The sequence below is a fragment of the Alternaria alternata genome (assembly GCF_001642055.1).
Source record: "Alternaria alternata strain SRC1lrK2f unplaced genomic scaffold CC77scaffold_11, whole genome shotgun sequence".
Classification (NCBI taxonomy): Eukaryota; Fungi; Ascomycota; class Dothideomycetes; order Pleosporales; family Pleosporaceae; genus Alternaria; species Alternaria alternata.
This window is the reverse complement of record NW_017306200.1, coordinates 551,852-576,425: the sequence shown is the minus strand read 5'-3', so window position 1 is coordinate 576,425 and position 24,574 is coordinate 551,852. Positions and strand designations below refer to the sequence as shown.

The window sequence follows — 24,574 nt, the reverse complement described above, 5'->3', positions numbered from 1 at the left end:
CAAGTTCGTTCTTTTCTTCACTGTTAGTGTAATGTATTGTAATCCCACCTAGGCAACTACAGCAAAGACCCTTTACAGGGGATTTAGTGCTTCGTGTATAGCCTGGAAAACGTCCTGCCTCGTAATGCTCGCAGATTGTAACAGAATGTCAGAAGTGTTTTCATATTTTAGTTTGTTTCTTGTCTGCAATGAGGCTATGGTGTCTTCAGCTTTGGCCACTTCCTTTCTCGAATACCCTTCTTTTCATTATGTGACTCCGTAGCCGTCTTGTATTGACGACGTGCCTCCTCGAAATCTCAATCAACTACAAAGGCCCTTTCAGATCCACCAGTAGCAAGATGCTCAAAATCGAGCGATTCCAAACTCAGCGCATCCACTTCATCGACAAGCTTCTGCCAGATCTTCTCCGAATTCTCTACTGTTACTGTTCCTTCAGTCCACTTGTATTGTAGGTCCTCCTCCGTAACTACGAAGCTGTCGCTTTCGTCGTCTTCGAGTAAGCCTTGTGGCTTTTCGGGCGCCAGGCTGTTGTTCAATATGCGGTTAAGCGGCAACATGTTAGCTGCGAGCCAATATGCGCGATGGAAGCGTTTCTCCGAAGCCTTCATGTCGGGATGCCATTTTTGCTTGACAGTGAGGTAGCCACGATCTGAGCATGAGTCGAACCACTCCGGAATACTGGGGGCGATAGTCGTCCAATGGATCTCGTTATGCTCATGGGCATACAATCCATATACACCAATACTGGTAGTCGATACAGGTGATATGCCCCACTCGAACGGATTTGCTGCATTATGTAGGACCAGAATAGACAGTCTATTACCATCCTTGATGAAACCCTTAGTCGTATGAGCGTGCCACTTATGCTCATTCGAATCGTAGATGTTTTGCTGGAAGTGGTTTTCCAAGAAGCACTCAGCAAAATCAAAGTCTTTTTCGGCTTGTAGTTGGTAGAGCTTGACTGGCCATCTGTACTCATCGTAGTTACGAGTGATGTGTTGAGGTATAGTCTCAAGGTCGATAATGTTGAGGGATGACGGTGGAAGTGGCGTGGGTGTATGTGGTGGATGCTGAGACGGATACAGAGGGAGTTGTGCATCAAATACGCCCGCAGAATGCGGGTGATGGGATGGTGGGATTGATGTGTGATACTGCTCCTGACCGATCCAGTCCATGTTGTAGGACAGCGGCTCTTGGGGGGTCGAGTGATAATTTATTGCATCGCCGGAAGTGTCACTCTGCTGCTGTTGACCGTACGACGGATGCAGAGAGCGATGATGCGGAGCTGGGGTAGGTGTGACTAGATCATCGAGGATCCCGACTTTGCGTTTACGACGGGGGGTTGATGCAGGTTCAGGAATTGGAGCATACTGCGGCGCTGAATTTTGGGATGATATCGTCTTCCTCCTCGCTGCTTCGCCCTTTCGCCTGTATTCGTCCTGCTTCTTCCTTGTTGCTGCATCGACCTTTGAATCGTGGGATGCCAGGTTGTGAGTTGGCCACTGCTGGGTGGAGGGCGCTTTAAGAGTCGGCTCCGGGTAAGTGATCTGCTGTTGGGGTGACGAGTGTAACAAGTTCGCGGATGGGTGTAGGCGGGGAGGTTGGATAGTATACTGGCGTGATGAGGCACTTTGGAAATCAGGTCGTCCTGTGAGTCGATCATGTGCTGGTGTGTATGTGCCATACGGGGACGTGTAGTTTGCCTGGGTCTCCGGTAGCGGAGAATAATCTGGAGGACTTCGCATAGACAGTGAGGTCTTCCATTGGCCATGATATTGGGAGAAATCGTTTTGGTGGTGAAAAGGCGGAGTAGGCGGTCGCTCCCCGTCCGTCCAACGCAGCATAGGCACGTTGTACCTATGCTGCGGCCGGTGGATGGTTTCCGAATCAGGAGAAAGGGGAGTTGGGATGGAACCACTGGCGGAATTCTTGTGTTGCAAGTGGTCGCCAAAGGCAGCGCCAATGAAGTTCTTGCGCATGGTAGTAGTGTCATACAGGTCATCCAAAGCCATATCCCGAGGCCAGCCAGCAGGCGCGCCGTATTGAGAAGGGTCCATCTGAAGTACTTGCAGCAGGTCGAGTCGAGTGGCTCATATTTGATGATGAAAGAGGCGAGCGGGGGTTGCTGACTATTTATACTGCCGTTGCTCGTGGTGACGGACGCGTGGAAGGCGCCAACGATGAGTGACAGAAGGTGCGCTACCCAACAACAGACTATAGCACACCGACAGAAGAAGTCACAACGTGTCTCCTGCCTCCACCCAATGATTGCGTGTAGGAACCAGCCAATCGCCACGTTGAGACTGTGATGTCGCTGCCTGGCTGTCCTGATGTTGACGTAATGAGACGAATTGGGAGATTGCAATGGCAAACGCAGCTATGATCGCGAAGGATAGAATCAAGACTTTTGAAGAGAGGTAGTGTAAGGTAGAAAGCTTATATATAGACGTTGCAGATGAGAATGGGTTTAGGTGAACAAATCGGAAACGCCTAATGCAAGCTGAAAATGCAGACATTCACAACACTTGTCTTTTGACAGCCACTTACATACATATCTCTACAAGAGCGCCAGACTGGCCCGAAGCAGCTGATCTGGGCGAATCACTAGACGGCTCGATCTGTGCCAAGCCTGCAGGCAAAAGCAAGATCCATGGTTTGTTGTGGAACTCTGGGCAAACTGAATGAAAAATGCATACACGAAGACAGTCTTACCCAGTATCTCGCTGATGAGTCGTATGAAGGATCCCCAATACTTCCATCTCTTTCCTATGCTTGTTTACTCAAGCTTGCACTTCAACGCCGGAAGGTCAGACATAAAAGCTTGAAACAGAGACCGAAGCGAGACATGCTGTGTCGCGCGCGGTCCATGAGAGGGATTGCAAGACTAAACAACACGCTTGACCTGTTTATCATGTTAGTTGAGCACTTGGAGGTGGTAGACTGGAATGCGCAGGTGCTGGTTACCTCAAAGAAACGTTTCAGCCACCACACTTGGAAGAAACCCTGGCCAACCAGTACCATGAGCTGGAAGATGCTCCACCACTTGATGCGCGCATTGGTGCTCTCGGCAGTGTTCCTGTGTACGCGCTCGCGCACGATGATGTAGCCCTGCTCGTCCTTGACTTGCGCGACGAGTTCCGACATGGTTCGCACTATGTTCTGTCAGCATGGTCCTCTCAAGCCGACCTAAGGTGTGTCCTCACCCTCCTTCTCCAAAGGATCTTGTGGCGCCTCGGATTCGGGAACGTAGACGATGCCGTGCACGTTGAATGAGACTTCCTTCGTGTTCGCGCCCCAGTGCTCGTTGTTGAAGCAGTACGTGTATTTGCCATCCTCTTTCGCATCGAAGGAGTGGTCGCCAGAGGATACGCCGCGTTCGTGGACCTGGTAACTTCGAGAGGGCGTCTCGATCTGTGCATGACAAGTCAGCTATGCGGCTTAGAGGTGATGATTGAGACACAATTGACGCACCCAGAAGTCGATTTCAAGGTTTCCACTGCCTCCAAACTCCCGGTCGCCGACTTGGAAGGTGACCGTCATCTTGTCATCTTTGTGGAGAGATTCGTGGAAGCATTCGCGCTGGTGAGCCTTCATTTGGATGTTGTGCGCTGTCGCAAATGATAGCAGGCTGCTTGCCGCAGCAATAATGGCGAAGGACGGGAACAGCATGGTGGAGGTGTGATGATGCTGCTCTGGTTGTGTGTTCGGTTCGTATGTTTCGTGGAGCGCCAAGCTGCATACACGGAGATGCCAGTTTGCCCGCAATGCAAGGGCCAGAACGCTATAGTGTAGCTTAGTCAGCCAGCGCTCCATCTCAACTTCCTCCGAACGGAGTCTTTCTCGTTCATACACCCACGATAATGTCGTCGACCAATGCAGCATATATTCCATCTAGTAACAACTAGATAAGATGTTAGGCTCATTTCTATGACACCGACCGCAGAGGCTGTAGTCTTCGGACTCGCCGTGCAATACACTGCCTCTGCACGCACTGACATCCGCTGCCATCAAAGGCCTTCCACCGTCACGACTGTGTACTATGTAGGATGTAACAGTGGTATCTGAGGATTTTGAAGGTTCTCTCATAAGCCGGTCAACCAAAAGTTTAGTTCAAAGGGTCTTCTCGTCCGCCAGACGTGGTGGAAGGTAACGCCAATGCAGCTTTCATGTCTCCCATTCTGCCGTTGTCACTGTTTTCATTTTATGCAACCCATCGTTGGATTTTACGTCAATGCCTCTGGAAAAAATACTCTTCGTCTGTCGTCGTTTGTTGCAAGTTTTAGAACAGAGTCTGTAGACCCTGAATAGGTCTGCTCGCCAAGCCAACCGCCAGGCCGCACGCTCACATATGTTTCCCGCAACACCAGCGCTTCTGTCCCGCACAAGCAAACGAAGCTCGTCGCAGTGTGATCGCGATCTATTGCTTGTCTTCGAACTTCACTTTCCGATCTTCGTCAACCGCAGATTACAGCGTCCGTCATACTACACGCCAACAGTCGCGATTCAGACACAACGCCTGCACATCCAAGCCGTCACGATGGCCGATACGAACGGCGTTCCCCGCAGGGTCTCCATGGCCTATATTTTAGGCTTCAGCAACAAGCCGTACAAGGAAGTAAGGTTGCCTGTGCCTCCACCTCCGCCGCAAGCTAGAAAGCCCAGTCAGCCAGTCAGCATAGTGGGCACTCTCACTGGACACTGTGGAGGATTTGCTCAAACTAACTATCGCTAGATTCCTACTCCTGGTCGTATCATGGAGTGGACCGCTAGTGACGGACGTAAGGGCAAACTTACTGGCGCTGGGAAGCCGCGACTCACTGCAGCCAGTCTTGCGAAGGTGCCATCCGACAAGCGGTCGACAAAGGAAGTGCTGAGTGTAAAGAATACATCGAAGAAAGCAACTTCGACCAAACTCGCTGTCGATGGAGGTGACTTGTGGGGTACCAACACCAATTGGGCCAACGCTTCTGTGAAAGACGAAAACAAGGATTCGGGCTCAAAGAAAGGAAATGAAGGATTCTTGGATAACACAGGCAACGGTAGCAATGATCCGCTCGCGAATGCTTGGGGAAACGTCGGAAATGCTGCGGGTGGCGATGACAAGACAGGCGAGAAGAAGGATGAGACTACACCAGCTTGGGACACTCCGACCAATGCTCCAACCGGTCCGGAAGCGTGCGACAATCCCGCTCAGGGCAGCGAGGGAGACAAGAAAGACGAAAACAAAAACGCTTGGACAAAGGAACAAGATGAGAAGCTGATACATATGAAAACTGAAGACGGGAAGGTGACCTGGAATAAGATCAGTCAGGAAGTCGGGAAGACTGAAGAGGATTGCAAAAAGCGCTTCAAGACAATCAAGCCGAATGATTGGAAGGCTAATGCAGCCAACCAAGGGGGCGAAGATAAGAAGGAGAAGGAGAAAAAGCAAAATCATAATCAGAACCAGAGCAAAGGAGGTAACAAGAAGGATGCGAAGAACAATGACAACAAAGAGGAAGAGAAGAAAAATGAGACATCAGGGGTTGTTGACGCTTGGGATATGTCGGGGGGAAACGGTGATGTCTTTCCTGGTCTATCTGGTGGAGACACGGACAACAGCAAAGACGACTCTGGCAACAAGGACACTTCGTGGGATGGTCTTGTAGGAGGTATTACAGTGACCGATACTAGTGCGTGGGACTTTGGTAACGCTACAGGTGGTGTAGACGGTGCTAATGATACTGCTGTGAAATGGGATTTCGACTGTGGAGGAAACTGGAATACAGCCTCGAACAACGATCAGGACAAGAAAAAAGACGGTGCTAGCATAGCAGATCCATGGAATCTGACCGCTCCAACACAGAACTCTCCTTCGAAGCAAACTCCTTCACAACCTGGCTCTCAACACAAAGACAACAACAACAACGTCCAGCCCATCACCACCCGTCCCCTCGAACTCGAGGTCAAACCCGACGATACCTTCTCTGCCGATGACTTACGTCTCGTGGCTCGAATCCTACAACAGGATTGCTCTATGGTTTGGAATAGGGTTAGCTGGCGCTTCAGAGACAAGACTGGTAGGACACTGCATCCTGATGAATTCGAGAAGAAGATTACGGGACGTCTCGAAGGCGAGAATTACGGGAAGAGTAAGCGGAGGTAGGACCGCAAGGCCGTGACGGTAGAATGCGACTGTTATGTTACAGCGATGGCAATATGGGTGCTCTCGTCACTGGTCGTTCGTAAAGTGCTTGCCGGCATTTTCTCGACTTTTTCAAGTTACACTGATCCTATTCATGCCAACCTCTGCTCATGTTTCAGGTAAGGGGCGTGTCTTTGAAGGGTCTTGAGGTAAAGAGAATCCCATCATATCCTAAACGTCTTTCTCCAGTAGTGGTCGTGTGTATACTTCTCCGATTCTACGTCTGCTTTGTGTGCGTCTGCGCGAGAGCACTACTTGCATGTAAAACTCAATTGGAAAGCTTTTACGGCATGAAGGGTGAGCGTGAATGCTGCAGGTAAGATAATGTGTGAAAACTTTCATCTATTCATGGTGTTTCTTCTTCTCAAGCTCACGCCTTGATTTTGCTATTGGCAATGATCCCTTCCACTTCCCGTCATTTCAACGATCCCCTGCTTTCGACGCGCAAGAAGACCCGCCCTTTGTAACAGCACACAATGGCTCTCTGATCCAATGTGAAAAAAGGTACGTAAGCTATCTCAAGCCCGCGCAGCCATCTGACACACTGTCGGGCCGCTGGTCAGGACTCTGAAAGTTCTCAAGAACGTCACTTCAGCCGATAAGATGATCTTCTCGTTTTTGCACCCTCCGCAAAGATCTTACAATTGATGAAAATATGATATGCTCGCCATCGTACTGTGGTTCTGAGCTTCCATAGAATTATGAGGCGACCGCTTCGCCCTTGAGGGCTCCCGGGCTCGATCTCCCTGCTTACACACTGTTGCTCATGGCAATGAAGTGACGTCGCTGCAAGAATGAATGACCAGCTAGGTGATCGATTCTCGAAATTCAGCTGTGGATGTCCCGACATAGATGAAATAATGACTTAGGCGAAAGAAGGAGTTCGGTGTGTACTGCGTTACATTCATATTCCTGGGTATCCTTATGATCATACCACAGCTTTGAACAGTGCCTATGCAATAGCGCTGTCTCTCCGAAGACACACCAGCTTGAATTCCTTCTCTAGCCCAGGCATGTTCAAGCGGTCAACACCCCAGCCACATGCCTGGCTCTCACAATGCAACACCAACGAGCTTAGATGACCGAAGACCTTTCCACAGCCTTCTTCACGGCATACGAACGGGTGTATGATACCAGCAATCGACCAATGCTGTACCTCGTCGATGTCAACACGGCCAGTCCGGATGGATGCGTGCATGTCGAGATCCATATAAAGTGGTGAGTACCACCACTTGCCAAGACAGCGCATGAGAAGCGCCGGTTCAGAAAGCTTCGGGCACTTGCCTGACTCCAGATGGTTGATGAGACTGGAGTAGGTGCGTATCGGTGCGTCGCAGCCCCAACAACCGATACTGGTGGAGCTGTGTTTCGTCATGTGCTAGCGTGTTGTTAGCATGGCAGTCGCGAGCCAGTAGCGTGGCAAACCACTTACGATGTGGTAGTTGCCCTCGTGGTGCGTATGGTAGCCACAATCATTGCAGAGAAAGCAGCGCTCAAGATGAAGAGCCAGTTGGGCCTTACCAGCGTGGTACTCGTCACATTGAGGGCAGGCAAGTGCGAAAGAACAGCTCTCGTAGTGTTGGTTGAGCTTGGTCAGGCTTGGAAGTACGCGCTTGCAACCTTCGCACTGGAAGTGATCGCGTTTGAGGTGCTGTGTGAGAGCGGCCTGATCCGGGCCATCGAAGTCACAGCCTGGTTGTAAGCAATGCCTATGCTCTTACCTTGGTCAGCTACGTCTGTATGATACAGTAGGCTGAAGTAAAACTTCACTAAACATTCGAAGAAAGTATGCGAATGGGCTCAAGCAATGAAGAAAACCCTTTGTGCACTTACTGTTCGTCTGTTGCCAATGCTCATCGCGCTCATCCTGTTTGCGGAAGCGGCGCTGGCATGTTCCGCACCATGTATGCTTCGGAGCGTTCTGAAGGTGGCGCTCCATCTCTTGGCGGGTTCTGAAACCAAGTAGACAGGTGAGACATACGAACTCATGTCCAACACTGTAGTTGTTCTCAAAGTGATTTTTGAGACCCCAGTCATCTTTGAAGGCGGAAAGACAGAGGTTACAGTGAATCTCGTGATTCCACGAATGGTCAACATGGTTCTTGAGACCATTGCGGTCCACAAACACGCGTTTGCAGAGATTGCAGTAGTTTTCGTGACCATTGCTCTGCTTGATATGACTGAGCAATGCGGCCTTGTTAAGGAACTTGCGCGAGCAGACACCACACCAATTCTCGTGCGGATCATATGCCTTCTCGCTGTCATTGTCTGTTGAGCCCGAGATGGCCCGGTCTCGCTCTCGGTGAGTCAGTGGGTGGTTGAGAATAGCTTTGGTGCGGTCCTTCACAACTCGCGGAGGGCGAACTGGTGGTGCCGGTTGCATTGCTGAAGGGTCACGCTTCTTCACCTCTTGCCATGGTATGGAGTCATCGGCGACCTGGTTGAGGAACGGATTCTGAGCAGGATCTGCAGCAGCACTAGGCACTTGAGTTGCACTACCATCTGTGCTAGCGAACATTGCATAACGGTTGTGGCCGGGCGCAGTCATGGCGAATTGTGTTCGCCGCAGCGAGGTCGAGAATGAGATCGGTGTCAGCGATGTGGTTGTTGATCGGACCAGCTTGTTGTGTGGATAGAAGTGGTTGAATTATCGCCGCTAGTACGCATGTCCAATGACAAACAGCCAGGCAGCAAGCACCCTTTCACGTGACGTTGTGCAACAAACGGATGGGAGCATCGAGGTGCATGTCAGCGCGTATGCGTGGATTCGAGAGCAACATCAGAACCGAAATGCTTTGAGCAAAAACTTAGGAAGCGAGGTGCATACATGCATGCCGTTGAGGAAGCGAGAGAAACAACGAGGACGTGAACAAGACAATGGTGAAGGTGAAGGAGAAAGTCTGGTCTTCGAGTGCCCCACGCGAGGCCGAGACGGTGTTGAACATTCTAACGATAACTTGGTGAGTAAGTATGCTGCTTCATGAGATCGACTTCTCAGAATTCCAATGTAAAGGTCGCGCGTCGTGGCGATGGAAGGCGTTAGCCTGGTAAAAGTCCATTGTGAGCGTATTGAGCGACGTGAGCTGTATCTTTAACACCGAATTTCAAAACGAGACCACTTCAAGACGATCCGACATTAGCAGGACAGATGAAAGAAGTTATCAGGAGGTCGAAAAGGTAGATGTTGATCTAATGACGTCACTTGATGTTAGCGTGTCACGTTCTCCACGCGCTTGCTTCCTGGAGGTTCGTCGCGACGCGTCTTCCACAACCACTGGCATTGACTACCTACACCATCGACGCCATCCTTAAAAGAAAACACCTCCTGAAGAGGATTCGTAATATCCTCGTAGTGCGAGTCGTCACATCCCGCAGCCGGCCGGGGTCCCGTTTTCGACAGCGCGCCAGCCCATGGTCTGAACAGGACCCGCGCAGATCACATCAGACCCTTAGTCAACTCGACACTCTAATCTCAAGAAGCAGTGGCTCGGTTGCTCCTTTCATATGTCACAAAGAACCGTTTTTGCAGGAGTCAAATTACCGATCAGCTCAACCACAACAAGAGGTTTGCTTTGCAGGTTGACAATCTCGGGTCGTTGCGGTTTGTACGTCGCGATGAACTCAGAAAAAACGGCTTATGTGAGAGCAAGTCTCATACCTAATGTTGGCCCAAAGATCATCTAGTTGGTCGACTTTTCCCGAAAACCCCATTGTACCCTTATTTCTTCTAAGATTTCTCGAACCATACTTTCCATCAACGTCGTTATAGGAAATCGTACTTACATTACCCATACAGGCAACTATATAATTCATGATTCACACTAACCAACAGATAGCTCATGGATTCGACCTATCTGAATTCCCTTTCTTGCTTTTGATACCTTTCTTCACCAACATCCTGGTGAAGGTTACTTGGTGAAAGCTATAGGGAGTCGCTTTCATGCGCCAGAGATCATGTCACACGTTGGGGAACGAGGGTCATCTGCGCCACAAACCAAATCTCCCTCCCATACAAGTAGGAACAGTTCATACTCTTCGTCGATCTCTCGCACTTTCCACGACCGTTTACCCCTTGTTTCAAATTGGTACCCTCTCGTACACAGAAGAATCCACCGGTTCAAACGCAGGTACTTTAAGGTGAAACTGCTCAACTGTACCTGCATAGCACACAGATATATCATACCATCCTTGCAATCCTTACGAAACACTGATCATAATAGCAAGACGTCCAACGCATAAGATGTCTTACATTAAAAAGTGGAGAATTACGGAATCTCACCAGTCTGTTTCCCATGAGGCTCGTACTTTCTGTGACTCAGGAAGATCCAACAAGCGCATGGAGAATTCTATAGTCCGTCAGCCCCAAGAACTCACTCCCGAACAGCTCAGTCAAGCGCAAGCGCTTGCAAACATCAATTCGATGAACTATCAACATCCGGACGATGATTTGATTGAAAATATGCGCGAGAAGCATACCCCCCTTTCGAGCCAAGCAGCACAGCACTCTGCACCATCTACGTCGCCCAAATCTTCGACGTTATTGTCTTCGCAGATTGACGAGTCCGCTGGCGACTTGTTCATAGCACAGCCCGGCCCATCGAACATACGTCCCATCATCCCACAATCTTCTCAAAGTTTGCAACCTCTGCCAGACTGCGAGGAGTGGGAACACCTCGCGAGGCAGGACATTATTCGCAAAGGATTAAGTTTGGACAAGGTCTGGGACCGCAAGACGTGGAGGCAGAAAGCCAGTAATTTCCAGAGACTAAAGCTACTAAAAGACGACGGGTACGACATTGCACCTTTATTGGGCACGAAGGGCAAGAAGATAACCGCTGACACGATCATAACCGCCCTAATAGATCACATCAAGACACGAAAGATGGATAAAGTCGACCTTGAATCTGATGTGGTCGCTCAAGCCACTCCACTGTCCTCAGCTACTGGTGAAGAAGCATCGGAACCAGCTCAAGGGGACAGCCGTGGTAATCATGCGACTTCTACTATCGCGAACAGAGAACATGGGATATCTGAAGAAAGATTTAAGATAGCTGTAGAGGCTCTGCTATCAAGGGTAGTACCACAAGAGGTTCCGGGAGTTGAGCGTATGAAGATGGAGCGATGGCTGTGGGTCACGGCGCCGCTCATAAGCACAAAGCGTAAACACTCTCATGATGATGACTACCAGCCTGAATGGTCCGAGCTGAGCCCACAGAAGGCACTTCACAACTCCTATAACGAAGCAAAGGCCAACGAAGCAAAGGCCAAGGATCTTATCGAACGACCATGCACATGCTGCAATCATGATAAACTCATGCGGGTGATGACACGGGAAGAAGTTAGGGAGGCCTTTGAAGAGCAAGCTTTCGACATAGTAAAGCGGCGAATCTGTCGTGACATCTTTCGAGACTCTAGAGCGGCGAGAAGGCTCCGCCGTTTTCAAGCGTCAGCCTCATCCAACCAATATTTTGCACCATCGGAGCCTTCTCGCATCGTTCTTCAATCGCCGGCGTTTCCCGCTAATTCACCGTCTGACCTCGACATATGTATCAGCGCCAACGCTATGCATCTAATCATGAAAGAGCTCAAGTACCTTACATATTTCTGCAACGAGGATAGTAGCATGTACTTCAAAGACCCGGAGGAGGTTGAAGATGGAGAGAGCGAAAGACCGATGTTAGCAGGCGAAACTGGAGAAGAACACTTCCGGTATCACATTCATCTTTATACCACTCCAAAGCTTCAGATGATCGTCGAAGGAGAGACAATGGCGCTGATTGGTCTGGTGAAGCACCTTCGTAAGAGCGAACTCAGACACTGTCGTAATTGGCAATACGATGTGAATCAGATGGAGGTGATTGCAGTGGAAAGTGTACCCTGGTATTTGAGCGATGCAACCCGATCCGTCTTGAAGGACCTGGAAAGGCTGTTAGAGGCGGGACAGACTCCTGGAAGTGTAGAGGTTCGTCTTGGACCCCTGAGCAATCCGGAGAAGGCCAGGTCGGATTAAACAACGCGCTTGTTGATTCGGGCAGACCTAGATCGTGAACTTTGTCGTGCTTACACTCATCGCTGTGTATACCTCCAGGGCGAATGGGGCATTATGGGTCAGGACAGAGTGAAGTGAATCTCCGTTCTGAAGTTTTGAAGTAGTTATTACTATTTGCAGTATCCGCCACCTCTTTATGCAGTAGGTCCTATCAATATGTTAGTGAATGAGAGTTGTGATCCGTGCTTACAAGTTTAAATTTGCAACCAACATTATCTTACCTTCACTTGGTGCGGCTTTGATAACCTCTCTCACTGCCTGTCCAGTCATCTCGAAAGTTCATTTCGCGTCCGTACCGTTACTCCGTCACTCTATCACTACAAGCTCTACTCTCCACCGCGACCCCAGATATCGGCCTAGAGCTACGTCTAGCATGCCAGCACGCACTCGCAAACCTCGCATTAACGAAAAGGATGAGGGCGCTCTCAGTCTCTCAGAAGACGACTCCCGTCGTCACTGGGTCTCTGCCGACGGGCTGAGTCTACGCAATGCTCATCCGAAAGTCGCCTTCAATCAAGAAAACAACGGCTTTGATCATCTCAAGCTCACAGAAATGCCGTTGATCAACACCAAGGCTATTGATGCGCCAAACTTTGCCAACTTCAATCCAGAGGAAGAGACGAAATATCTGAGCATGGTTCGCGACAAGCTCAGCCTGACCAAAGACTACATCCTCAAGGAGCAGGAGCTATCGCTCGATCCTGATCGTATTGGTATGCGCCACACGACAACGCCAAAACTTCTCGCCGTACCACCCATCGTGATTGATATGCACGCACAACAGATGGTTCGACTCCTCATTGAATCGGAAGCAGAGCTTCGAAGATTGAATGCCGACACTCCGGAGGATAAATTCGATGCTGTACTAGATCAGCCAATGAGAGACTATCTGGAGCTCTGGGCCGGGTTGCAAGCAAGCCTTGTGTGGCAGCTTCCTGGTGAGGACGCCGCAGACAAGGTGAACAAGGCGGATAGGATCATGGATGAGGTGTTTGAAAAGCTGGTGGTGCCGTAGGGTAGGGTGCGAGGGACGAAAGGGAAAGTGGAAAGGCAACCGAGGAGTGAGCGAGAGTAGTCATATAGACCCCCAAATAAGCTACACATAGTACACAGATAGTCCAGGAGTCGTCTTCGGTATTCAAGCGTGTTAGTGTCGCTTCCAAGGTGTCAGTTCATTTGGAACAGTGGTGCTTCAGCGAACAAAAACAAACCCATAGCATATCCAACAAAGACTCATCCGACTTGACATCTGCTCACAATGAACCACCGTACACGTACTGGAAGAATATGCTGTCGTGATTGAACCAGCCATCGAATGCGTCCATTCCAAACTGGAAACGCTGTTGTCCTAGACAAAGAAGTCTTGACAACTCTCTGATACTCAGGCCGGTACCGACACAACGTGCATGAGGACCCTCGCTGTCCCGCCCAGTTGGGTTAGTATTGCGAGCAGACTGATGCGTATGATGCCAATGTGTGCCCAGTCAGGGAGACTATAGACTGTGACCTTTGCGCGAAGGCTCCCGGCCCTGAGAACAAGCGGTTCCGCAGCAAGTCTTACCGCATTGGACATTAGACTAGCAAATATATCCATCAATTTAGGCACTATATGCCCCCAATGGGTTCGTTACCGGCAGCCTTACTCACGAAGAGCAGCGTGCTTCGTCTCGGGTCAAGGCGGACGACGACATGGCGGTTTGTGGGCGCATATTGTTCGAAAAGCTCCTGGCACCGGACTATCCAGGCAGAACTGGTGACCGTGAGTTGGGTGCCGAGCACAAGCGTCGCGTTGAAAGCAAGAGGCTGCGGTGGGATTTAGATATCCCTGACGACGACGAATTCGGTCTTGGTGATGAGTGGTACGGAAGCCGACGTGCTTCAATCGAGGCGAGTTCAGGAGTTTGGGAGGATGGTTTGTTGGTGATTCAATGATCATGCATCAGAGAGGCTAGTCTGCGTTGATTAGCATTACTGTGAGTTCTATACGATATGTTTACGGAAGTCGTGGTTTCGAAGGCGCAGCTGAGTGGTGCTGTTGCATGCGACGATCGTAACAGACGCGTCGTAGAGTTCTGCCGAGAACTATGACGCCATCGCCGCAACGCGCCTAACTCACTTCAGCTATCCTTCCTCGTTTGCGCCATCTCTCCTATCCGAAAGTGAAGGGGTCATGGCCACACTACAATGCTCTCCTTATTCAGTGTTGTGTCCATTAGGCACCACTTTTCCTCTTGGTCTTGGTGTCGAATTGATGATTTATCATTTAGCCTCGCAGTGCCTCACTATCAAGGCGCTTGGTGGACTACGTAGGATGATCTGTTCTACAACATTGTCTTGATGTGTTCTACTCCAGATCTGGTACAGTGTAAAATGGGGCGTGAACCATATGTCATCGACGGCGAGTTGCAGCACGGAGGCTAGATTCTCACATTTTTTATTGTACATAACGCACCTCATCCATACCTAACCTCACCAGTACCCTCCCTAAACCAATCGTCGCTCCCTAGACCTTCTTGTGCAGTGGCGTAGTTGATGATTGTGCTCTTCGAGGTCGTATACGCATTATAAGCGTCGATGCCGTTTTCACTGCCCACTCCTGAGCTCTTGATGCCACCCCACGGTGAGCTTGGATCGTTACGGTGATGCGTGTTGACCCAACAGATACCACTCTCAATGTTTTCTGACACTCGGAAAGCTTGAGAAAGATCTTGTGTCCAGATGGCTGCGCCTAATCCAAACTCGCTATCGTTTGCTAGATCCAGCGCCTCCTCTTCAGTATCGAAGCCCACAACAACGATGACAGGGCCGAAAGCCTCTTCTTTCCATATGCGTGTGTCAACAATCCTCTTCGAAGCGCTATCCGTCAATATCGTTGGCGGGTAGAAGTAGCCTTTCGAGAAGTCGGTGCCGTCCATCGAAGACTTGCTGTTCATCCTTTGACCACCAGTAACGACCGTCACACCTGCGTCTTTTGCATCGTTGACTAGCGTCTCAACGTTACCGAGCTGCTTTGCGGATATGAGAGGACCCATCATGGACTCCACGTTCTTTGGTGAGCCCATCCGCCTTTCAATGCTTTGCACCTTGGCCTTCAGCTTTTCTACTACCTGATCGAGAATCTTGTTCTGCACAATAATGCGCGTCGCTGCCACACATGTCTGACCGCTGGCAATAAAGCTAGCGAAGACGATGCCATTCACTGCAAGATCAACATGCGCTTGTTCAAAGACAATGAGAGGAGCCTTGCCACCAAGCTCGGCAGTGTAATGTGCTAGATTACGGCCTGCGATAGCGCCAATGGCGCGCCCAGCCGGTGTACCGCCAGTTACGTCCACCTTCTTGATGAGCGGATGTTCTACAAGCGCTTTTCCAGTTGTCATACCGTCGCCTGGCAACACATTGAACACGCCATCGGGTAAGCCGGCTTCCTTCATGAGTTTGCCAAGCTCGATGCTGGTGAGTGGCGTAAGTTCACTGGGTTTCAGCACAATCGAGTTACCAGCGGCTAAGGCAGGTGCAATTTTCTTGACAGCAATCAACATGGGGTGGTTGAACGGTGTAATTTGCGCAACAACACCGAGTGGCTTACGATCGATCCAGTTGTGCAATTTACCGACGGTAGGCAAGACTGAGCGCTCCTCGGTTCGTATCAAGGCGGCATAGTATTTGAACCACTTCGTAAGAGTAGGGACCTGCGCATTCATCTCGCGGATGGCGCGTCCCGTCTGCCGCACTTCCAGCTCGATAAGTCGCGGGAAGCTTTTCGTAAGGAGTTCGGCGATACGATCCAACGTGTCCGCACGAACATGGCGGGGCGCTTTCGACCAGATGCCAGATTTGAAGACCTTGTGTGCAGTCTTAACAACACTGTCTACGTCGCCAGCGGATGCCGCATGGCATTGTGCAAACACTTCTCCAGTTGCGGGGTCTTCAATTGCGAGTCTACGATGCTGTTAATAATTGTGGTGGGTCACAAATGAGGGGCTCCGCTAACTGACTGCTCCGCTCCACCTTCTGCCTCTTTCCCTTCTACCCACATCTTGTATACGTTCTCCATGATAGCAATGTTATACGTCGTAACGGTCAATCGTGTGACACAAAAGCAAACAGAGGATGGGGACTTTAGATGAGGGAATCGGTGGTTGCGGAGTTGGCCGATGAAGAGTGGATCGCGATAAGTTAGCGGCGGCTTACCTGGCCAGAGACCACCTCGCGTCTTGACGTCCAGATCACCTTCCAGATTCATGGCATGCCGATCCTCGTGTCGAGCGTTATTAGTGTTCAGTGAAGGATTTTGACATGATCGATTATTACAATACAATATTTTTGGGTACATCGTTCTATCTCGTGGTGCCCGCTTGTGACAACTGGCCGTAACGGCGCATGAGTAAATTTCTATAGTGGGCACAGAGCGGACTCTCATAGTGAATTGCTCTGCCCTGTACGTATGGTGGATATTCGAATATGCAAAGTGCATGCCTTCCTGCTACGAACTGACCAACTCCATCATGGCAGAGGTAACGAAAGAACGATCATTTTTTCCCTGGTCAATCCACAGGCTCATGTTAGACCAAGCACATGTCTGCCCTTCTCATTACCTCTCCCACAATCCAGATCTCTCTTTACTTCGCCCTCCGCCCCATGTGCGAGCAAAAGCTCGATCAACATGCTTCTCTCCTTGCCCTCTAACCTTGCCGCTTTGAGAGCGGACTGCAAAGGTGTTCGTCCGTTCTTCGCTTCAGAATTCACGTCGACGCCGGCTTCGATGAAGTATTTTGCAATCGCAGACGCACCGGGCGTCCTGCAAGCAAGATGGAGAGGTGTCTCTCCGCTATAGTCGGGGTTGTCGATGGAGTGACCCAGAGCAGCAAGGTAGCGGACAGTGTCGAGCTGTCGTCCTAGGGTTGCAGCGTGCATGGCGGAGTAATATGATGATGGTGGAGGATTATTGCGGGTGATGTCTGCGCCGAAATCCATAAGGAGAGTGAGGACATCAGGCGACATCTCGTATGCTGCGCGGATGAAAAAGTATCCAAACTCTGGATGTGTAGCCATTGGGTTCGCGCCTTCCCAGATAACTCTTTCTACCTCAGAAGCCGTCGCTTCTGATGGTATGTTTGCTAGAATACGATCTACAGCAGCCCTCTGATTTGGTTCCAACTCTTTCCTCTTACCTTTCGTCACAGCGATCCTGTCTGAAGTGATCTGCTTCTGAAAGATAGAGACGTCTGAGCTAGACATCGTTGATGTATACTTCGACACTTGTTTCGACGCGTGTCTAGACGCAAGTTGTAACCGAGTGCTTGCCTTTCCCGAGAGGTCGGTACACCAGCTGTAGGACTTTTTGAGTCGTGATTCCGGCGGTACCAAGGTAGGGCTGGATGCGGTACCATCGTCAGTGTAGAACGTACCGCGCGATGGCGTCATGTCGTTCCGCGATGGCGGTATCAGAAGTCGTCTTGGAATGGTAGTCTGTTCGATTGCGGAATATGAGAGAGGCTGCGCGTCTTCAAAGGACGGAACATTAGCGAGCCATGTGCCGATGCCATCGTTTGCGCTGGCTCGGGTTGAGGTTTGTTCATTGGGGCTTTTCCTCCCGCTTCTGGGCGTTTCGCCAAGGGCGGGCTCCAGGGAGTCTGGTCGTGGAAGGGTTGTCCTCTTTGCTAGTTGTGATGATGATGGCGCGCCTTCGCGAGATATGGCTGTAATACATGAGCGAAGCAGACGAACAGCCTGTAGTAGCGAAGATAGTCTATCTCGCGCTGTTTGGTTTACGTAGATCTCGTCTGTGTCCGTCCTTTTTAGTAGCTCATCGCTCTGCGTAATGAGATCGCTGACATAGTTTTGCAGTAAGGAATCCAGGGTATCTTGTTGGCAAAATCTAAGAAAAGTAAGTCCCGTGCTGTGCCCAAGTAACATACATCATGTACAACTTACAATGCGACGTAGTCCAAACTCAACTCAAGTACGACCTTCGATGCATCAAGATCATGCCGCAGGTTTACCAAAGGTCCGTCCTTGAGCGCACGCCAATCATCCTTTGGTTTGCTGCTACAAGAAAGCTTGAGAAAGGCTTTATGTAATCGCTCACTGGTGTCATCGCATGAATCTAGCACTCGTGATACAGCATCAACGAGGGACGCCGGTAATTCGGACCACTTGGCCGAAAAGTCGTCTTGCGCAATACCGAGCCCGGTTTTGATCACCAGCAGATCACTATTAATGGTGTTCAAGTCGTGACGCGCATCGCGGAATTTGCGTGCAAAGCTGCTGATGTCCGGAATAACCTTTTGGGCGTTAGCGTCTGGAGCTGCAAAGTCGAACATCTGGAGCGGCTCTGCTCACCTGCGCGATCGAAGTCCCTAGCGCAGCGCATCGTGCGGCGACTGTACTAGGACGCGACATTAGTTTGGGCGCGCGATAACAAAGTTGATGCTAATATGCACTTTGAAGAAGACGTGGATGGCGTTGCCGGGCTGTCGTCGCTGGCGTGTTTGTTTTGGAGATGGCGGTGCCTGTCGGCGATTTTTGAAAGGTGTGCTGGGTTGGTCGAGGCTGACAAGCTTGTCACATCGTGAAGTACTGGCGTACGGCACGGATCTCAAGCTCTTGCGTGCCCACCGGATACTTGGTGGTCCACGACGTTGGACGAGAAAGGGGTGAAGACACAAATCACGATCAATTCACGAAGGAAGTACGCAGCACATCGTTCGAGAAAGAGCTGGGTGTCGCTGGGCTTTGCATCCCCAGATCAGTGGCTAATGCAAGAGACGAATCTCAAATTGCGGGAATGTAGTATAAGATTTCCCGTCTGAAAGCCACCAACGGTTGAACTGTGGTGTGTTGCCATGGCTGGCAGAAAAGGAGACAATTGACTAATGTGGATTAGGCGCTGCGGGAGACCTGCAGGGGATCCCGGCTGTGGATTGCCGTGGAAATGAAGCCGACTGGGCAGTGGAACGTTAGATTGTCGCGCCTCCGAATGCGAGAACATCAATTTCGCATCGCTTTGCTTTTTTGTACATACTTTCTACGCACAATGATTCAATCGACGATGCCAGGTGGCAAGAAAGAGAGGTAATCGATCGGTGCGGGCTCGATGCCATCCGCTTGGCCTGTGAGCCGCACTTGGTCCCCTTGCCGAACCTCGACATCTCTGAACGTTATGCGTGTCGCTGAGTGCCCGTCTAGGTAAATAGATGGCGCGTGCCCCAGTTTATCTTCGAGATCCCCTGTCCACGCTCCCACAGTACGATCGCCAAGTTTCAGTTCGTATTTTGCTTTACCCCCAATCAAATCATAATAGTTGACAGCGACGTCGTATGTTCCCGATGCGAACGTGACGTTGGCTGTCGCGATGCCCGTCGTCGAGTTTGACGTGGTGACGATAGCCGTGTAACCGGAAGCCGTCTCAAAGGGGCTTACGGCATATGTCTTGAAACCGTCGAGCATCATATCTTCCGCCTCAATCCGGTATGGATGGTTGCCAACACGCTTGGTCTCATCCGGTATTTGCGAAAGATTGTGGTAGAACTCGTTGATCGCATCGCGCCACACAATGGAATGACCAGCCTGGAAGATCTGCCTGAACAACACATGTTCGTATCGCTCATCGTCGATTTTACCCTTCAAGGATTCCCACTGTCCGACAAATTCTTGTGCGGTAGCAGCACCTTCATAATGCGCATCGTAGAAATGTTGAATGACAGTCTTGTTAGACTTCAATCGCTGTGTATATGGTACGTGGTGGAACCAGAGCAGCAAGTTATCTGGCGTCGACTCTATATTCTCATAGATCTGGGCGACCTCCGGCGGGTATTGTCCAGCGTTACCAGTGCCATTCTTTACAGTTCTGTCCATGCCGATACTGAATGCATCGGCGCGCGTCCATTGGCCCCATCCGTTGCCATCCTGCGAGGCAGGATTGGGACCGAAGTGTGTGTACAGGATGTCTGTCAGTGTCTGGATTCCGAGGTTGCCGCTGTAATTTTCGTATGCGGGCCACGACCTCATGGACATGTCTGTAAGAGTGTCAAGAACATCCTCATCGAAACCAAACGTCAGTCGGATCCAGTCTTGGAGGATCATCTCTGAGTCCACCGAGGCGTCCCAGGCTAGTCGTCCATAAGCATACAAGTTAGACATTGCTAGATGTGAGCCCAGCCACGTCGCGTTTGATCCCACTCCTGTCACACCTGCGTAGCCTCCCAAAGGCCGCTTGAAACGCTCGCCGGTGATGATGTCTTTGACCTTGGATGACTGGTTCTCAGACCTCATGTCAAACTCTAGTATCTCTTTCCATTGTGGTGCTAGGTAAACCAGATGACAGTTTTGACCAAGGTATTCGGGTGTGATCTGGAGTTCGATGGCAGTGCTCGTTTGGCGCAGGGATCCGAATAATGGCGATGCTGGTTCGCGGACCTGGAAATCAATCTACAAAGGTAGGCGTGCGTTAGTCTACGTCTTTCGTGAAGAGCGTACATGTAAACATACGGGCCCGAATTTAATCTGAACAACGACGTTGTCATCAAACTTTCCGTCAAGATGTTGAAAGAATTCCAGCTGCGCATTCGCCCTGTCGTTGTACCAGTTCGTTTCGTTGATGTGGTTGTCGTATACGAAAGCACGGAACATAACCACGCCACCATGCGGCTTCGCTGCTCTTGCGAACATGTTGGCGCCATCCGCGAGTGTTCGATTGTACGTCAACGGTCCTGGTTGACCCTCACTGTTGGCTTTGACGAGGTAACCTGCCATGTCCGGAACTTTGGAATAGATCTGGTTAGTGATGTTCGCCCACCATGCGTCCACTCGGGGGTCTAGCGGATCGAATGACCCTAGTGTAGCGTTTGGAGAGGCGAAGTTGAGCGATATGCCAAGTTGTACTCCTACAGGTGTGGAAGTATCAAGTTAGTTGATGTCTCCCATGCATTTCGTGTGGTCACAACTTACCATATGGTCTCATCGCATCAGCAAGCCTACCAAGACCCTCTACGTTGCGGTCATTGAGTAACGTGGCGTTCGCGTTGACGTTATTGATGATTGCGCCATTGACGCGGATTGATGCAAGTAGGCGGGCATATTCAGCGACTCGCGTAGTGTTGTCTACCACGAAACCGTCTCGGAAGAACAGTGAGGGGCCAGCGTAACCGCGCTCGATGCTGCCATCCATGTTGTCCCATTCATTCGTCCATCGAATGGGTACCTGTGGGTTGAATACTGTGGAGCCCGACGTGACATTGTTTTGCGCGAGCTGAGAAAGATATTCGAACGCGCCGTAGAGAGCGCCACGTTCATTCTGTCCTACAATGATGACTTTGCCTGGGGTAGTCGTGCTGAGGAAAAAGCCATCGGCGTCCAGATTCTCGCATTCATCAATGTTACCGAATGCCGCCGTGTACGCGTCTTTAGTTCCGACAATGATGGCAGAGTAACTCTGGTCTGCGACCGCACTCACATTGAGTTTCTTTCCAGTAATGCCATCAACACCTTTTTGAAGCTCTTGACCAGCAGTGAATACGGGGCTCACTCTCGTGCTGTTCAGTGCGATGATCGTGGAGGGTACTGACTGCGCTGCTGGCCCGTCTGGTATTGGCGCGTAGCGAAGCCAGCCTTTTGAGCCGTCTTCAGCGACAGCAACGCCAACAGCGCAGAGTAGTGTTGTAAGTGTTAGCCGCATGATAGACCTCACGGGTGGTAGTCAGTCATCCAACTAGGCGGCGCCCTTCTAAGGTACTTTATAGATCGCCATACTTTCTTTATGATGAATGATCAAGACGTCACTAGTATGCTTACGGCAGCAATTGTCGTGATATCTCCCACCGAGAACGCGCGACGAGGTTGGAGGGTTGTACCGTACTTCAGCCTAAAAGCTGGGCGCGGACACAAGACCAGTCAAGCGTGCGGAGGGCGGCTCAAGCTTTGCTGGCTGAATGTGGGGAGGAATGGCGGGGTTTGGAAGATGATCGGCGTCAATTGGTTCAGTAAATCCGCCGAACCGAAAAACAACCGATAGTAGCGCATCTTGATCATCACGGACGCGTGGACGAGAGCGGTGCATACTCGATTTTCGTGCGAGAGGGTATGTGACGATGTTGACGTTGGTGACGACGATGGCTTAGGCTTCCTAGCGAAACACAACTGAAGCCATTATGATCACACCGTACCCCAAACCCCAAACCTCAGGCCGCAGCAGCTCCGAAGGCGGCATCCATTTTCTCGGTGACGACGAGTGAGGTGATGATAACAGGTTTTTAGCAGGAACGAACATGGCTCAGGGACGTCCAAGAACAACTCCGATGCCATTAACTATTCCCTTCGTATCCGACCATTTGCGAAAGAGGAACTTAAAGGGTGCTTAGATGCTGCAAACTGGCAATCACATCACTTACACGGCCTTAATTATCACAAACACGCCAGTACCGCAGTCAGCCATAAGCCATGAAGCGTAGCAGGCGCCAGACAACTATCCAGGTTGTGACGATGTCGCTTTACAGGCTCACCAGCAGCTTCAATGAAGATTAAACCAATTTCACTTCCATTAGACAAACTCTATATTGTACTTTGGCTGCTCAGCACTCGTAGCATCATTCTGTCTTATCTAGGTATCCAAACGCAGGGTCTGCATGGTAACATCCCTCACCGATATTCTATCCCGTCTTCTATCACCATATATGGCTATGATTTGGCAGCCTCTTTCACTATACCTACGGTCTTCAGCCCTTCAGAGTATATAACCAGCTTGTTCACATAATACGTAACCGACAGGCACTCTTTGCTTCATAATTCTGCTCATACGTCCACCTCACTCAATCACCTTTTTACATATCGAATCACCTACAATCTATAGTGGCACATATCCTACCACAGTCACAGTGTTTCCTTACCTTCAGCAGCCTCACTGTAGTGAATGCGACCGAAGGAACACCTCTTACATTGGTCTTGCATCTAGGATACCTTCAGTACGTGTAACAAAATATATTGGAAGCCAGAACAATACTAAAGTAATCCAGTGTCCTAGGAACTCGACTAGTTCCCAAATTGCTGGACATCAAGGCGTCTACTCCGCCATCATGGACAGTAACAGCGCCAAAAGTCCCATCACCATTGACAATGAGAGCGAATCCAGCTGGTGTAAGCAAGCGATCACCAGGAAGGCACGCTCAAGTATACCTGATCAATTCGAGAAGATACCAAGATCTGAGACACTCGAGTTCAGCCACTGCGAAATTCTTGGCCCAACGGTCCTCGCCAACTTGCCACAAGAGACCTCACCAATGGCACTTGCCATCGGCATCTTTGACAACAACCTCCCATACATGAGGCAGACTGTGTACGCCTTCGTACATGGATCGAAGCATAATCTAGTTGGATTTTTCCTCATCAAGCAGGACTTCAGCGTGTATCGGATACCACACACCGGACTTCAGAACATCGATTTCGTGGAACCCTTTTGTGATCTTGGAGACCAAACCGTTGGCCAAAAAACAGTTTGTAACAGACTACGGGCCATAATTCTTTATTATCTCTTAGAAGCTGGGCATATAAGGGGATTTGGCCACTACAGAGATTTCTGGCAGGATTTTACAAAATCGTGCGCGTGGATTGCGAATAAGGGAAGTCCACCAAAGCTGCAGATGGACGTACAGAGAGGAGACAGTCGACCGGCTTTAAACGCAGCGCTGGTTCCAGTCCCAAATGCGGTTGTTTCGACATCTGAAGATGTCGCATTCAAAAAGCGCAAAGGTGACGAAAGATCTGATTCGGCACCACGTAAGTTACGGGATCTTCCTTACCTCTAGGAACTAGAACTAATCTATCTTAGCCAACATCAAGCGCCGCGACTACGGTCACACAGTACGTACTGGCCATGGCTTGCTTCAAGTCCAAGCTGACCTTATCTCTAGATACAACGACCCATCATCATCTCTAGGTCGTCTAGCCCAGAGAATCCGGTCATGGCAAAACGTATGGAGGCCCAGCCTAGAACCAGTAAGGCAGAAAACGATTTACTGAAAGCAGCGATTGCTACTCAGACCAGACCGCTGGAAGTTAACCAGGCAAGAGTTTAAACAAATCATCAGTTTCAAGAACAAATCACTAGCCTCAAAGCCGAAGTGAGTCGAATCAAGGACGAATACTCGTATGGCCAAAATGCATATCGCGGCATTCAAGCTCGATACGATGAACTAAAGACGCAGCACGCCAACGCGCTCGACAACGGAGAGAGTCTTCGCGAGCAACTCCGACAAAGCCAGTTGCGTTGTGAACAAGCTGAGAAGAGAACGAACGTACTGGAGGCGGAGGTAGAACGACTTGAGCGAAAGATGAGGGGAGCAAGA

General features: G+C 50.3%; 10 protein-coding genes across 10 annotated transcripts; 4 read left to right on the top strand and 6 right to left on the bottom strand.

Annotated features, from left to right (window-relative positions):
• Positions 1-86: 86 nt before the first annotated feature.
• CC77DRAFT_117266 (hypothetical protein) lies at positions 87-2,354 on the bottom strand. The gene has a single exon (XM_018530115.1). It carries the CDS (start codon positions 2,055-2,057, stop codon positions 297-299), a length of 1,761 nt encoding a protein of 586 aa, XP_018385674.1. The 5' UTR covers positions 2,058-2,354; the 3' UTR covers positions 87-296.
• A 530-nt stretch (positions 2,355-2,884) lies between these two features.
• CC77DRAFT_1061713 (supernatant protein factor, C-terminal domain-containing protein) lies at positions 2,885-3,669 on the bottom strand (the record flags this gene model as incomplete). Its single annotated transcript, XM_018528460.1, has 4 exons — positions 2,885-2,902; positions 2,965-3,152; positions 3,204-3,411; positions 3,472-3,669. The coding sequence occupies 4 exons, from the start codon at positions 3,667-3,669 to the stop codon at positions 2,885-2,887; spliced, it is 612 nt and encodes a 203-aa protein (XP_018385673.1).
• An 868-nt stretch (positions 3,670-4,537) lies between these two features.
• CC77DRAFT_989854 (hypothetical protein) lies at positions 4,538-6,445 on the top strand (the record flags this gene model as incomplete). The annotated part of the gene is made up of 2 exons (XM_018536298.1): positions 4,538-4,678; positions 4,733-6,445. The coding sequence occupies 2 exons, from the start codon at positions 4,538-4,540 to the stop codon at positions 6,143-6,145; spliced, it is 1,554 nt and encodes a 517-aa protein (XP_018385672.1). The 3' UTR covers positions 6,146-6,445.
• A 691-nt stretch (positions 6,446-7,136) lies between these two features.
• CC77DRAFT_1031493 (hypothetical protein) lies at positions 7,137-8,732 on the bottom strand (the record flags this gene model as incomplete). The annotated part of the gene is made up of 3 exons (XM_018526669.1): positions 7,137-7,562; positions 7,617-7,900; positions 8,018-8,732. The coding sequence occupies 3 exons, from the start codon at positions 8,730-8,732 to the stop codon at positions 7,137-7,139; spliced, it is 1,425 nt and encodes a 474-aa protein (XP_018385671.1).
• Positions 8,733-10,520: 1,788 nt separating this feature from the next.
• Positions 10,521-12,194, top strand: CC77DRAFT_936845 (hypothetical protein; the record flags this gene model as incomplete). Its single annotated transcript, XM_018534519.1, has 1 exon — positions 10,521-12,194. One exon carries the CDS (start codon positions 10,521-10,523, stop codon positions 12,192-12,194), a length of 1,674 nt encoding a protein of 557 aa, XP_018385670.1.
• Positions 12,195-12,368: 174 nt separating this feature from the next.
• On the top strand, positions 12,369-13,585 carry CC77DRAFT_116699 (hypothetical protein). Its single transcript, XM_018530112.1, has 2 exons — positions 12,369-12,389; positions 12,455-13,585. Exon 2 carries the CDS (start codon positions 12,607-12,609, stop codon positions 13,246-13,248), a length of 642 nt encoding a protein of 213 aa, XP_018385669.1. The 5' UTR covers positions 12,369-12,389; positions 12,455-12,606; the 3' UTR covers positions 13,249-13,585.
• Positions 13,586-14,387: 802 nt separating this feature from the next.
• CC77DRAFT_989844 (aldehyde dehydrogenase-like protein) lies at positions 14,388-16,290 on the bottom strand (the record flags this gene model as incomplete). The annotated part of the gene is made up of 2 exons (XM_018536297.1): positions 14,388-16,175; positions 16,232-16,290. 2 exons carry the CDS (start codon positions 16,288-16,290, stop codon positions 14,687-14,689), a joined length of 1,548 nt encoding a protein of 515 aa, XP_018385668.1. The 3' UTR covers positions 14,388-14,686.
• A 503-nt stretch (positions 16,291-16,793) lies between these two features.
• Positions 16,794-18,638, bottom strand: CC77DRAFT_936135 (hypothetical protein; the record flags this gene model as incomplete). Its single annotated transcript, XM_018534480.1, has 3 exons — positions 16,794-18,114; positions 18,171-18,520; positions 18,579-18,638. The coding sequence occupies 3 exons, from the start codon at positions 18,636-18,638 to the stop codon at positions 16,794-16,796; spliced, it is 1,731 nt and encodes a 576-aa protein (XP_018385667.1).
• A 639-nt stretch (positions 18,639-19,277) lies between these two features.
• CC77DRAFT_1061706 (alpha-glucuronidase) lies at positions 19,278-21,912 on the bottom strand (the record flags this gene model as incomplete). Its single annotated transcript, XM_018528459.1, has 3 exons — positions 19,278-20,666; positions 20,727-21,121; positions 21,186-21,912. 3 exons carry the CDS (start codon positions 21,910-21,912, stop codon positions 19,278-19,280), a joined length of 2,511 nt encoding a protein of 836 aa, XP_018385666.1.
• Positions 21,913-23,305: 1,393 nt separating this feature from the next.
• Positions 23,306-24,304, top strand: CC77DRAFT_1061705 (hypothetical protein; the record flags this gene model as incomplete). Its single annotated transcript, XM_018528458.1, has 3 exons — positions 23,306-24,005; positions 24,058-24,089; positions 24,140-24,304. The coding sequence occupies 3 exons, from the start codon at positions 23,306-23,308 to the stop codon at positions 24,302-24,304; spliced, it is 897 nt and encodes a 298-aa protein (XP_018385665.1).
• Positions 24,305-24,574: the final 270 nt, after the last annotated feature.

Bases quoted from the DNA above. Each gene is read 5' to 3' on its own strand.
- CC77DRAFT_117266 (XM_018530115.1), bottom strand. From the start codon at position 2,057: ATGGACCCTTCTCAATACGGCGCGCCTGCTGGCTGGCCTCGGGATATG.
- CC77DRAFT_116699 (XM_018530112.1), top strand. From the start codon at position 12,607: ATGCCAGCACGCACTCGCAAACCTCGCATTAACGAAAAGGATGAGGGC.